The 14081-nt window shown below is 48.4% G+C and overlaps 1 protein-coding gene across 5 annotated transcripts in view; it reads right to left on the bottom strand.

Annotated features, from left to right (window-relative positions):
• LOC121328804 (collagen alpha-1(VII) chain-like) overlaps positions 1-14081 on the bottom strand; it is a 107988-nt gene that overhangs the window by 63858 nt on the left and 30049 nt on the right. For all 5 annotated transcript variants that reach the window (XM_041273875.1, XM_041273874.1, XM_041273878.1 and 2 more), the window contains exons 21-35: positions 11540-11671; positions 11225-11371; positions 8417-8536; positions 7915-8064; positions 7381-7517; positions 6880-7012; positions 5890-6033; positions 5411-5586; positions 4532-4570; positions 4198-4224; positions 4033-4077; positions 3404-3517; positions 3114-3185; positions 2042-2077; positions 237-290 (exon numbers count right to left, since the gene is read on the bottom strand). In XM_041273875.1, the coding sequence (XP_041129809.1) occupies positions 237-290; positions 2042-2077; positions 3114-3185; positions 3404-3517; positions 4033-4077; positions 4198-4224; positions 4532-4570; positions 5411-5586; positions 5890-6033; positions 6880-7012; positions 7381-7517; positions 7915-8064; positions 8417-8536; positions 11225-11371; positions 11540-11671 (1526 nt within the window). The remainder of the gene's footprint in view (positions 1-236; positions 291-2041; positions 2078-3113; positions 3186-3403; positions 3518-4032; positions 4078-4197; positions 4225-4531; positions 4571-5410; positions 5587-5889; positions 6034-6879; positions 7013-7380; positions 7518-7914; positions 8065-8416; positions 8537-11224; positions 11372-11539; positions 11672-14081) is intronic.

Genomic DNA, 14081 nt, shown 5'->3' with positions numbered 1-14081 from the left:
CAAACAGAAAGACAGAGAGAGAGAGAGAGAGAGAGAGCGAGTGAGAGATAGATAGAGAGAGAGAGACAGGCAGAGAGAGAGACACACAGAGACAAAGAGACAGAGAGAGGAGAGCAAAACAAGTCAGGAAAGGGTGAAAAACTATTCAGAATGTTAGAAGTGGACATACTTTTTCAGAACTGAACCGGCTCTACTGACAGGCCCGTTTCAGAGCCAGGATCTCGCTGAGCTCTTACCCGCTCTCCTTTGTCTCCTTTCGGGCCGACAGGGCCAGAGACGCCAGACTCCCCCTGACAGGGACAAGAGAGAAGACATGGTGAACCAGTATGGGTTGTGTTGTATTACACTGTGTATAGAGCTTGTAGTTCCCACACTGTGTGGTTCAGTATGGGTTGTGTTGTATTACACTGTGTATAGAGCTTGTAGTTCCCACACTGTGTGGTTCAGTATGGGTTGTGTTGTATTACACTGTGTATAGAGCTTGTAGTTCCCACACTGTGTGGTTCAGTATGGGTTGTGTTGTATTACACTGTGTATAGAGCTTGTAGTTCCCACACTGTGTGGTTCAGTATGGGTTGTGTTGTATTACACTGTGTATAGAGCTTGTAGTTCCCACACTGTGTGGTTCAGTATGGGTTGTGTTGTATTACACTGTGTATAGAGCTTGTAGTTCCCACACTGTGTGGTTCAGTATGGGTTGTGTTGTATTACACTGTGTATAGAGCTTGTAGTTCCCACACTGTGTGGTTCAGTATGGGTTGTGTTGTATTACACTGTGTATAGAGCTTGTAGTTCCCACACTGTGTGGTTCAGTATGGGTTGTGTTGTATTACACTGTGTATAGAGCTTGTAGTTCCCACACTGTGTGGTTCAGTATGGGTTGTGTTGTATTACACTGTGTATAGAGCTTGTAGTTCCCACACTGTGTGGTTAGCTTGTAGTTCCCACACTGTGTGGTTCAGTATGGGTTGTGTTGTATTACACTGTGTATAGAGCTTGTAGCTCCCACACTGTGTGGTTCAGTATGGGTTGTGTTGTATTACACTGTGTATAGAGCTTGTAGTTCCCACACTGTGTGGTTCAGTATGGGTTGTGTTGTATTACACTGTGTATAGAGCTTGTAGTTCCCACACTGTGTGGTTCAGTATGGGTTGTGTTGTATTACACTGTGTATAGAGCTTGTAGTTCCCACACTGTGTGGTTCAGTATGGGTTGTGTTGTATTACACTGTGTATAGAGCTTGTAGTTCCCACACTGTGTGGTTCAGTATGGGTTGTGTTGTATTACACTGTGTATAGAGCTTGTAGTTCCCACACTGTGTGGTTCAGTATGGGTTGTGTTGTATTACACTGTGTATAGAGCTTGTAGTTCCCACACTGTGTGGTTCAGTATGGGTTGTGTTGTATTACACTGTGTATAGAGCTTGTAGTTCCCACACTGTGTGGTTCAGTATGGGTTGTGTTGTATTACACTGTGTATAGAGCTTGTAGTTCCCACACTGTGTGGTTCAGTATGGGTTGTGTTGTATTACACTGTGTATAGAGCTTGTAGTTCCCACACTGTGTGGTTCAGTATGGGTTGTGTTGTATTACACTGTGTATAGAGCTTGTAGTTCCCACACTGTGTGGTTCAGTATGGGTTGTGTTGTATTACACTGTGTATAGAGCTTGTAGTTCCCACACTGTGTGGTTCAGTATGGGTTGTGTTGTATTACACTGTGTATAGAGCTTGTAGTTCCCACACTGTGTGGTTCAGTATGGGTTGTGTTGTATTACACTGTGTATAGAGCTTGTAGCTCCCACACTGTGTGGTTCAGTATGGGTTGTGTTGTATTACACTGTGTATAGAGCTTGTAGTTCCCACACTGTGTGGTTCAGTATGGGTTGTGTTGTATTACACTGTGTATAGAGCTTGTAGTTCCCACACTGTGTGGTTCAGTATGGGTTGTGTTGTATTACACTGTGTACAGAGCTTGTAGCTCCCACACTGTGTGGTTCAGTATGGGTTGTGTTGTATTGGATACAGAGCAGGCCTCACTCACTGGTTCTCCATGAACTCCAGGCAATCCTTGGCTACCCTGAGAAATGAGAGAGGGATCAAGGTTAGTACAGCAGGGATAGCTACAGCACGGGAGACAGAGAGGAAACACACTATGAACCTTCAAGGGGCACCAGAGTTAGTCCAGAAATAAGAATGCATGAATTACAGTTACACAGTTATCCTTTGTCATGAGAGAATGAGCCACAGCACATGAACATCATGGAGAGATTGTTTAAACACATAGTACCATGAATGGGAAAGAAAGCCTGTATGCAAGGGCTGTGATATTGGAGAATCACTTTCCTTAGATCAACCTCCGTAGGGTCTGCTATAAGAAGGGTCTGGAGCAGAGCGATTCACCCAGCAGCACTGACTGTGGGTCTGAAGCAGAGCGATTCACCCAGCAGCACTGACTGTGGGTCTGGAGCAGAGCCATTCACCCAGCAGCACTGACTGTGGGTGTGGAGCAGAGTGATTCACCCAGCAGCACTGACTGTGGGTCTGGAGCAGAGCCATTCACCCAGCAGCACTGACTGTGGGTGTGGAGCAGAGCGATTCACCCAGCAGCACTGACTGTGGGTCTGGAGCAGAGCCATTCACCCAGCAGCACTGACTGTGGGTGTGGAGCAGAGTGATTCACCCAGCAGCACTGACTGTGGGTCTGGAGCAGAGCCATTCACCCAGCAGCACTGACTGTGGGTCTGGAGCAGAGCCATTCACCCAGCAGCACTGACTGTGGGTGTGGAGCAGAGTGATTCACCCAGCAGCACTGACTGTGGGTCTGGAGCAGAGCCATTCACCCAGCAGCACTGACTGTGGGTCTGGAGCAGAGCCATTCACCCAGCAGCACTGACTGTGGGTGTGGAGCAGAGTGATTCACCCAGCAGCACTGACTGTGGGTCTGGAGCAGAGCCATTCACCCAGCAGCACTGACTGTGGGAAAGTTATTAGATGCTAGACCTCACAACACAACTTTTTTGTATAGCACAGCTTTACTAACTGATTTCTGTTAAATAACTGATAAATGAATCACAAAAATCAAAGATTAACTTATAAACGATCTCTGCACTCACAGGCAGGCCCGGGGGTCCTGAGTTCCCTGGTCGCCCCGGTGATCCCGGAATCCCATTCACCCCTGGGAAACCCTGTATAGGAAGAGAGAGTTGAGCCGTGCTGAGCCATGCTGCCAGTCACACCATTAGAAACACAGGACATGGAATTCATTGGTGTTACTTTCAGGTTAATTGCATTGCCTGATGTTGTAACTCATTATTTGTTTGAAGCACAATGCTGGTTTTAACAACACAGTCTTTTACAAAGCTGAAACATCCTTCAACATTATGGACAGGAAGACCCCACTCACCTGCTCCCCCTTCTCGCCTCGCAGGCCGATTCCATTCTCTGCGTTGCGGCCCGGCGGCCCGGGGTTTCCCGCTGGTCCCGGGGTCCCGTCTCTTCCCGGCGCTCCGTCCCGACCCTGCAGGGGAGCAAACGCACAGCACAGGCGTGCACTCAAACAGTCACGATCAAGAGAAACACTGGAGTGCACTCAAACAGTCACAATCGAGAGAAACACTGGAGTGCATTCAAACAGTCACAACCGAGAGAAACACTGGAGTGCACTCAAACAGTCACAACCGAGAGAAACACTGGAGTGCACTCAAACAGATACAATCGAGAGAAACACTGGAGTGCACTCAAACAGTCACGATCAAGAGAAACACTGGAGTGCACTCAAACAGTCACAATCGAGAGAAACACTGGAGTGCACTCAAACAGTAACGATCAAGAGAAACACTGGAGTGCACTCAAACAGTCATGATCAAGAGAAACACTGGAGTGCACTCAAACAGTCATGATCAAGAGAAACACTGGAGTGCACTCAAACAGTCATGATCAAGAGAAACACAGGAGTGCACTCAAACAGTCACAATCAAGAGAAACAGGAGTGCACTCAAACAGTCACAATCAAGACATTAACAAGACACTCACAGGCTCTCCCTTCAGTCCTGGCAGTCCATCTGCACCTTTCCGACCCTGAACAGACAGAAGAGAAGGATACAATGCAGGTCAAACTCCAACGGGGCATCACAGAGGTGCAACTGAGCCTCGTGGAGCTGAACATTTATATTGAAAACAAAACAAAAGCCTTCTTACCTTCTCTCCTGCCTCCCCCTTCTCACCCTGTACAAGAGGAAAGATAAAGGACAATCTGTGACACAATGCGACAGACAGGGGGCGCTCTGCTGCTGTACCCGGTATAAGTTATTGGAAGAAACGTTTGCAAATTCAATGGCTAAAACTCTTTCTCAGCTTCTTCAGTGTTGAAGTTTCCAACAGTGGATATTTGAATAGATCCTTCACACTATACTAGATCCTTCATACTTTACCAGTAGTGCTTGGAGTCAATATTGATGACAAAAGAATGCAAATCAAAAGTCCTTTCAACAGAGAAGGCATTGAGAAAGACTTCTTCTCATCTCACACTCACCCTGGGACACTGCACTGTGCAACCACCAGAGTTGGGAATCTGAAACAAACACACAACGAGAAAGATCAGATGCAATCCTCACTGTCCTGGGTCTCAGCTGTGAGGAGCGACAAGAGCAAAAGAGATAACCAGGGACCTGGATCAAACTGCAAGAGACAACCAGGGACCTGGATCAAACTGCAAGAGACAACAAGGGACCTGGATCAAACTGCAAGAGATAACCAGGGACCTGGATCAAACTGCAAGAGACAACCATCAAACTGCAAGAGACAACTATCAAACTGCAAGAGAGAGCCATCAAACTGCAAGAGACAACTATCAAACTGCAAGAGACAACCATCAAACTGCAAGAGACAACCATCAAACTGCAAGAGACAACTATCAAACTGCAAGAGAGAGCCATCAAACTGCAAGAGACAACTATCAAACTGCAAGAGACAACTATCAAACTGCAAGACCAGGGACCAGAATTAAACTGATGCTGCACACTGTCCTGTGTCTGTGCCCCTGGGTAGACCCTAGCTCTGCGCTCTCTCTCTCTGTCGCTCCGATGCTGCACACTGTCCTGTGTCTGTGCCCCTGGGTAGATCCTAGCTCTGCACTCTCTCTCTCTCTCTGTCGCTCCGATGCTGCACACTGTCCTGTGTCTGTGCCCCTGGGTAGATCCTAGCTCTGCACTCTCTCTCTCTGTCGCTCCGATGCTGCACACTGTCCTGTGTCTGTGCCCTTGGGTAGACCCTAGCTCTGCGCTCTCTCTCTCTCTCTCTCTCTCTCTCTCTGTCGCTCTGATGCTGCACACTGTCCTGTGTCTGTGCCCCTGGGTAGACCCTAGCTCTGCACTCTCTCTCTCTCTCTATCGCTCCGATGCTGCACACTGACCTGTGTCTGCCCCCCGGTGGCCAGTCCGCAGAGCAGCTCAGCCAGGTCAGCCTCGTTCTTGTTCAGCTCGTCGGTGTCCCGAGTGAACAGGATGTTTCCGGGTCTGCTGTCCGTCACGGCCCTCCGCAGCTCCTCCTGGTCAGCCTCGCCCATCCCCACTGCCAGCACCCGCAGCCCTGCCACGGGAACAAGGTTGGATCAGCTACACTGCACACAGCTCATCTAGAGATCTGTTGACTCTTTGGCTCACTAGCTGTACACTAGGTGGCGCCAGCGCAGAATGACATAGACATCTAGCCTAAGCTACGTGTCGCTGTGGCAGACAAACAGGACTGAAGAGCTCCTTTGCACAGAGAAGTGAAATAGAAGCAGTCTCTCCCGCTTTACAGATTCACAGAGTGTTTTGAGTTCTACAGATTTCGCTCCCAGACTCAAACAGATTCCTTGCTGCACCAGCGTGCTTCAGTCACATGACTCACCTGCCGCCTTGGCCGCCCTGCAGGGCGCGATGATGTCATCCGCAGATTTACCGTCGGACAGGATGACGATGATCCCCGGGACCCCCGACCGGCGCCCCCCGGAGGCCTGGAGGATGTACTCCTGAGTGAACTGCACTGCCTCGCCTGCAGGGAGAGCCAGAGAGACAGAGGAGCAAGGCTGAGAAACATGGAGTCATGACCAGACAGCGCCGAGCGGCGCTCTCTTATAGAAGTGTCCCGCAGTAAATGGGTGTAGCAAACTGTAATAACGCACAACCACAGATTATAGAAATATGAAATCAGCATAACTCACCTTAAATCATAGCATCAATATCAGGGTCTAGTGCTGTGTATTATAAAGACATTTTAGAGGATTGGATCTCATCAATATCAGGGTCTAGCGCTGTATATTATAAAGACATTTCAGAGGGCTGGATCTCATCAATATCAGGGTCTAGCGCTGTATATTATAAAGACATTTCAGAGGGCTGGATCTCATCAATATCAGGGTCTAGCGCTGTATATTATAAAGACATTTCAGAGGGCTGGATCTCATCAATATCAGGGTCTAGCGCTGTATATTATAAAGACATTTCAGAGGGCTGGATCTCATCAATATCAGGGTCTAGCGCTGTATATTATAAAGACATTTCAGAGGGCTGGATCTCATCAATATCAGGGTCTAGTGCTGTATATTATAAAGACATTTCAGAGGGCTGGATCTCATCAATATCAGGGTCTAGTGCTGTATATTATAAAGACATTTCAGAGGGCTGGATCTCATCAATATCAGGGTCTAGTGCTGTATATTATAAAGACATTTCAGAGGGCTGTGTCGCATCAATATCAGAGTCTAGTGCTGTATATTATAAAGACATTTCAGAGGGCTGGATCTCATCAATATCAGGGTCTAGCGCTGTGTATTATAAAGACATTTCAGAGGGCTAGCTGGTTGTGTATCTATTATGAACGTGTATGCAGTGTTGTTACCTATGTAGTTGCCGCTGGGCTGGTCGAATGGGATGGCTTGGATCTCCTGGAGCAGGGTTCTGAGATCGCTATGACGATTCAGGCGGATCCAGGCCCGACTCTGACCCCTGAAACTGTACAGCACCACTGCCACCTGGTGGAAAAAAATGCGGGGGAGAGAGAGAGAGAGAGGGAAAGCAAGAGGGAGAAGAGAGGGAGCGTGAGAGATAAGAAACATGCAAGGCAGTGTGAACAGAGCCTGGGAGATCCTGCATGGCTATTTATCCCTTTTGAACTTGCTTTCAATAATTGCCCATGTGTATGAGGAGTTTGTGAGGAATCTGCAGGCTCAGCGTCAGAAGAGAGTGCAGCATCAGATAATGATTTGATGTCCTTTTAAGCTTTGATCTTGAGTTTGTTTATTAAACCCAATCGCTGTGCTCTCCGCGTACTGCACGTGACTGATGAGAGCTGAGAAGATCTGATTTTACAGCACAGCGCTGCGACCCCCTCCCCTCTCACCTGCACAGCCTCGGGACCCAGCTGAGGGAACGAGGCCACCACATTGTACAGGAAGCTACGGACCGCCTCAACCACGTCACCGCTCGCTCTCGAACCGTGGACCAGGAACACAATGTCAGCGCGGGCTGCACCACACACTGAGGGGGGCGGGAGGGAGAGGGAAGGTGATAAGTTCTTTTCAATCATTCATATGGGTAGAAAGCATTCGTGAAGACTGGGCTGGTTTATGCATTAGTGTCGCTTCGTGCACAGTAGACACCAATAGACAAAAGTGCAACAGATAACGACTTCCACTATGTGATGTGTTCTTTTAATGAACATGTGATGTTTAATAGGCTAGTATGTACAGCTGACCCTGCTTGTAATACCGTCATAGAGACAGAGTCAACAGGACACGTTAGCTTATAAAAGGAAAATATGCAAAGGTGTCAATTTAAAAAATCATCTTTCATTCATTCAGCTGTTATCATTACTGAGCAGTGGAATCAGCGGGCTTGATTCACACTGAGGTGTGTCTGTCTGCCCGTCCCTCACCGGTCCTCTCCTCGGTGGAGCTCTCGGGCCCCGCCTCGCTCCCGAACACGGGCTGCAGTGTGAAGCTGTACTCCTGGGCCAGGCGCAGACCCGTCACCAGATAGGAACCAGAGGAGCTGGACAGAGTGATCCTCTGGAGGGCCTCCCGGTCTGAGGGGAACAGACAGAAGTCAGTCTGTCCTAAACTGGTACTCTTCATCCTCAAGCATAGTTCAATGAAACTTTTCAGAAAGGTGTTTAAAGTGTGGAGGGTGCAATATGCAGGGTGCAGGGGCTGTGTGGAGAGTGCAGTGTACAGGTACAGAGTGCAGAGTGTAGTGTACAGGGCGCAGTGTGCATGTGGAGGGTGCAGGGTGCAGGGTCCATGTGGAGGGTGCAGTGTGCAGGGTGCATGTGGAGGGTGCAGTGTGCAGGGTGCATGTGGAGGGTGCAGTGTGCAGGGTGAGGGGTGAGTTCAGCGTGCTGTGCTCTATATGCAGTGTTCTCTGTCCTGTAGACTCACCCTGGGGCAGCCTCCAGCTCAGGATGTAGGAGGTGGCTCTGGGCAGCAGGTTCCACTCCACCTTTGCTGTGTTGTTGGACACCTCGGTCACACGCAGCCCTGTCACTGCCTGCAGAGGAGCTACACAGGAGAGCAGTGTAAAAAAGTCACAGACCAACCACAAAACACACCATCTACAAACACACCCATCCACAAAAACACCCTCCACAAACACACCACATTCACAAAAACAAACAAACCACACCCACACCCACATTCACAAAAACAAACACACCACATCCACACCACACCCACATTCACAAAAACAAACACACCACACCCACAAGCACACCACATCCACATTCACAAAAACACCACAACCACACCACATTCACAAAAACAAACACAAGCACACCCACACAAACACCCACACCCACAAAAACAAACACACCACACCCACAAGCACACCACATCCACAAAAACACCCTCCACAAACACATCACATCCACACCACACCCACATTCACAAAAACAAACACAAGCACACCACATCCACAAAAACACCCTCACACAAGCACACCACATCCAGCACACCACATCCACACCACACCCACATTCACAAAAACAAACACACCACACCCACAAGCACACCACACCACAAACACAAAACACCCACAATCACACCAAAGCTTCCACAAAAACACAGGTGTCCACAAACACACCACATTCCACATCCTCACAAGCACACCACTCCACATTCACAAGCACACCACATCCACACCAAACACCAGACATTCACAACACAAGCCACCACAAATGTAGCACACCACATCCAAATTGTCACCCTCCACAAGTTCCCTCCACAGTGTAGGGTAGTTCTGCAGACAGTGCATTCACAAAAACAGGTGCAATCACACCTCCCCCACTGGTTCCCCTCTGCACTCTGTGCAGTTCTAAATTAACCCCCGAGGTGCACAATATATTGAACATGGTACACACCCAGTTTTTTTTATCCCTCCCCACATTGTCTACACCAAAGACAAATTTCCACATCAACAAAAACACCCCGATCCTTTTCATAGATTCCTTCTCCAATTTCAGTATCTCCTAGCCCTTTTATATTGTACACTTCTGCCTCCCTTACACTTTTCTCTATTAAATGTCATTTGCCATCCGACAATACACTACACCCTCCACATTTCACAAACACACACACATCCACACCACACACCACAGTCACAAAACAATCTGCACAGTCACATCCACATGTTAAGGTGGATGGGGTTGATTAGTATACCACAGAGCCCACATTCACAAAACAACAAACACAGCCACAGCACACCACAGCACACCACATCCAAAACAAACCACCACAACCACAAAAACACCAGAGAAACCACACCACACCCACATTTCACCAACACCCACACCCCATCCACAAAAACACCCTCCACAAACACACTCACATCCAAACACACTTTGGCAAAACAAAATCTGTTTTTTTGCCCTTGGCACACCACATTGTCCACATTCACAAAAACAAGCAGTTTAGTCACCTCTCCCACCATGGCACTGTTCCACAAGCACATCACATCCACAGTTTGCCACATGAAGTCATCAAACCTTTGCTTTTTGACCTATCATCCACAAAAACACCCTCCACAAGCATCCTTTGAGTACCATTGGGAGTATCCCACATTCACAAAAACACACCCACAACTCACAATCACACCACTGTATTCACGCCTCCAGACCACACCCACTCACATGCACACCACCCCCCCCACACGTGTGAAAACAAACACACAATTTGCACCACAATCCCACAGCCACAACAACCCTACATTCACAAAAACAAACACCAAGCCACCACACATTCACAAAAACTAAACACCAGTTCACACCACATCCCACAAAAACACCCTCCACAAGGCCCACCACATCCACAGGCACACCACATTCACAAAAACAAACACAAACACACCACATCCACAAACACACCACATTCACACCACACCCACATTCACAAAACAAACCACCACAGTCACACAGGGGTGCACCCACATTCACACAACACAACAACACACCCACCCACAAGCAACAAACCAACCCAAACACACCACATCACAAAAACACCCGCCACACCCCACACCAGGCATCCACAAGCACACCACACACAACATGTTTTGGAATACACCCCATATTCACAAAAACCACACAAACAACTCCACAAACACATTTCACAAGAACAACCACAAACACACCACATCCACAAACTCCAAACACAAACACACCGGGTGGGTGGAAGGGGGTTTTGTTGTCCCCACATTCACAAAAACAAACACAAACACACCACATCCACACAAACACACCACATCCACAAGCACACCACATCCACACCACACCCACATTCACAAAAACAACCACCACACCACCATCCACAGGACCCACAATCACAAAAACAAACACATGACCTCCACAAGCATGCACATACACAAGCACACCACATCCACAAAAACACCCTCCACAAACACACCACACCCACAAACTAGTAACAACCCAAATACAGACCAATAACAAATCTAACACAGACTAAACAGAAACCAAAGAATGTAGCCCAACACATTTCAATTGTCTAGCTATGTTCCCTTAGCAACTCAGGGTCTTAAATAAGCAGCTTAATAAAAATCAATGACAAATGTTTAGACTAAACTCCTGTTGAGTGTAGGGTAGTTCTGCAGACAGTGCTTTGTGAATCAGGTGCAATCTGTCTCCCCCTCCTGGTTCCCTTCCTCTGTGCAGTTCTAAATTAACCCCCGAGGTGCCGTACTGGTGGTGGCGGTGACAGTCACAGGGTCCCCCTCTGTGCTCCCCGACACGGCCACGATCCTGATCACATAGTGATCGCCCGGCTGCAGGCTGTCCACGTCGAATGAGTTCACGTTCGCACCAATCAGACGGCTCGTCTCCGGACCGCCTGCCAATCAGAAACAGGGACGCAATGAGCACTGGTCTGATGAACGCACACAGTCCGAAATGATTGTTTGTTTCAATAAGTTTGACGTTTTCACCTTCTCTTTGATGGAGTGTTTTCAGTTGTGGATGAAGGGCCCGTCACCAGAAGGACACTGGCCGTGGTTCTTACCTTGTGATGACCTCCAATAGATGCGATATCCCGTCACCCCGGAAACGGAGCTCCACGCAACGCGTATCCGCCGTGCCGAGGACTCGATCACACGCACGTTCCCCACCCTGCCTACCAGCGGAGTCTCGGGGGCTGAAACGAGAGGGGCTCTGTGTCACTGACAGACCTCCTCACACCACACAACTACTAATGCAGTCTATGAGGTAGTACGAGATGTCCCGGGTGTGTTGTGATGAGAAGTCTCTATGCAGTCTATGAGGTAGTACGAGATGTCCCGGGTGTGTTGTGATGGGGTCTCTATGAGTCACTGAAAGTCACACAGCACGTTACGAGATGTCCCGGGTGGTTGCCAGCGATGAGAAGTCTCTATGCAGTCTATGAGGTAGTACGAGAGATGGGAAGTCTCTATGCAGTCTACTAGTACGAGATGTCCTGGGTGTGTTGCGATGTCTCTTGCAGTCTATGAGGTAGTGATGAGATGTCCTGGGTGTGTTGCATGCAGACTATGAGGTAGTACGAGATGTCCCGGGCGTGTTGCTATGCATACTATGAGAAGTCTCTATGCAGTCTATGAGGTAGTACGAGATGTCCCTGTGTCACTGCGATGAGAAGTCTCTATGCAGTCTATGAGGTAGTACGAGATGTCCCGGGTGTGAAACGATGAGGGTCTCTATGCAGTATGAGGTAGTACGAGATGTCCCGGGTGTGTTGAGGTCTCTATGCAGTCTATGAGGTAGTACGAGATGTCCCGGGCGTGTTGTGATGAGAAGTCTCTATGCAGTCTATGAGGTAGTACGAGATGTCCCGGGTGTGTTGTGATGAGAAGTCTCTATGCAGTGTATGAGGTAGTACGAGATGTCCCGGGTGTGTTGCGATGAGAAGTCTCTATGCAGTCTATGAGGTAGTACGAGATGTCCCGGGTGTGTTGTGATGAGAAGTCTCTATGCAGACTATGAGGTAGTACGAGATGTCCCGGGTGTGTTGCGATGAGAAGTCTCTATGCAGTCTATGAGGTAGTATGAGATGTCCTGGGTGTGTTGTGATGAGAAGTCTCTATGCAGTCTATGAGGTAGTATGAGATGTCCTGGGTGTGTTGTGATGAGGTCTCTATGCAGTCTATGAGGTAGTATGAGATGTCCTGGGTGTGTTGTGATGAGAAGTCTCTATGCAGTCTATGAGGTAGTATGAGATGTCCCGGGTGTGTTGCGATGAGAAGTCTCTATGCAGACTATGAGGTAGTATGAGAGAAGTCTCTATGCAGTCGGCTATGAGGTAGTACGCGATGTCCCGGGTGTGTTGCGATGAGAAGTCTCTATGCAGTCTATGAGGTAGTATGAGATGTCCCGGGTGTGTTGCGATGAGAAGTCTCTATGCAGTCTATGAGGTAGTACGAGATGTCCTGGGTGTGTTGTGATGAGAAGTCTCTATGCAGTCTATGAGGTAGTGTGAGATGTCCTGGGTGTGTTGTGATGAGGTCTCTATGCAGTCTATGAGGTAGTATGAGATGTCCTGGGTGTGTTGTGATGAGGTCTCTATGCAGTCTATGAGGTAGTATGAGATGTCCTGGGTGTGTTGTGATGAGAAGTCTCTATGCAGTCTATGAGGTAGTATGAGATGTCCTGGGTGTGTTGTGATGAGAAGTCTCTATGCAGTCTATGAGGTAGTATGAGATGTCCCGGGTGTGTTGCGATGAGAAGTCTCTATGCAGTCTATGAGGTAGTATGAGATGTCCTGGGTGTGTTGTGATGAGGTCTCTATGCAGTCTATGAGGTAGTATGAGATGTCCCGGGTGTGTTGCGATGAGAAGTCTCTATGCAGTCTATGAGGTAGTACGAGATGTCCCGGGTGTGTTGCGATGAGAAGTCTCTATGCAGTCTATGAGGTAGTACGAGATGTCCCGGGTGTGTTGCGATGAGAAGTCTCTATGCAGTCTATGAGGTAGTACGAGATGTCCCGGGTGTGTTGCGATGAGAAGTCTCTATGCAGTCTATGAGGTAGTACGAGATGTCCCGGGGTGTGATGAGAAGTATGTGATGTACGAGATGTCCCGGGCGTGTGCGATGAGAAGTCTCTATGCAGTCTATGAGGTAGTACGAGATGTCCCGGGTGTGTTGCGATGAGAAGTCTCTATGCAGTCTATGAGGTAGTACGAGATGTCCCGGGTGTGTTGCGATGAGAAGTCTCTATGCAGTCTATGAGGTAGTATGAGATGTCCTGGGTGTGTTGTGATGAGGGTCTCTATGCAGTCTATGAGGTAGTGTGAGATGTCCTGGGTGTGTTGTGATGAGAAGTCTCTATGCAGTCTATGAGGTAGTACGAGATGTCCCGGGTGTGTTGCGATGAGAAGTCTCTATGCAGTCTATGAGGTAGTGTGAGATGTCCTGGGTGTGTTGTGATGGGGTCTCTATGCAGTCTATGAGGTAGTGTGAGATGTCCTGGGTGTGTTGTGATGAGAAGTCTCTATGCAGTCTATGAGGTAGTACGAGATGTCCCGGGTGTGTTGTGATGAGAAGTCTCTATGCAGTCTATGAGGTAGTACGAG

This window comes from Polyodon spathula, chromosome 16, assembly GCF_017654505.1.
Source record: "Polyodon spathula isolate WHYD16114869_AA chromosome 16, ASM1765450v1, whole genome shotgun sequence".
Lineage (NCBI taxonomy): Eukaryota > Metazoa > Chordata > Actinopteri > Acipenseriformes > Polyodontidae > Polyodon > Polyodon spathula.
Note: the sequence above shows the minus strand (reverse complement) of the source record. Positions and strands in the feature narration are given on the sequence as shown.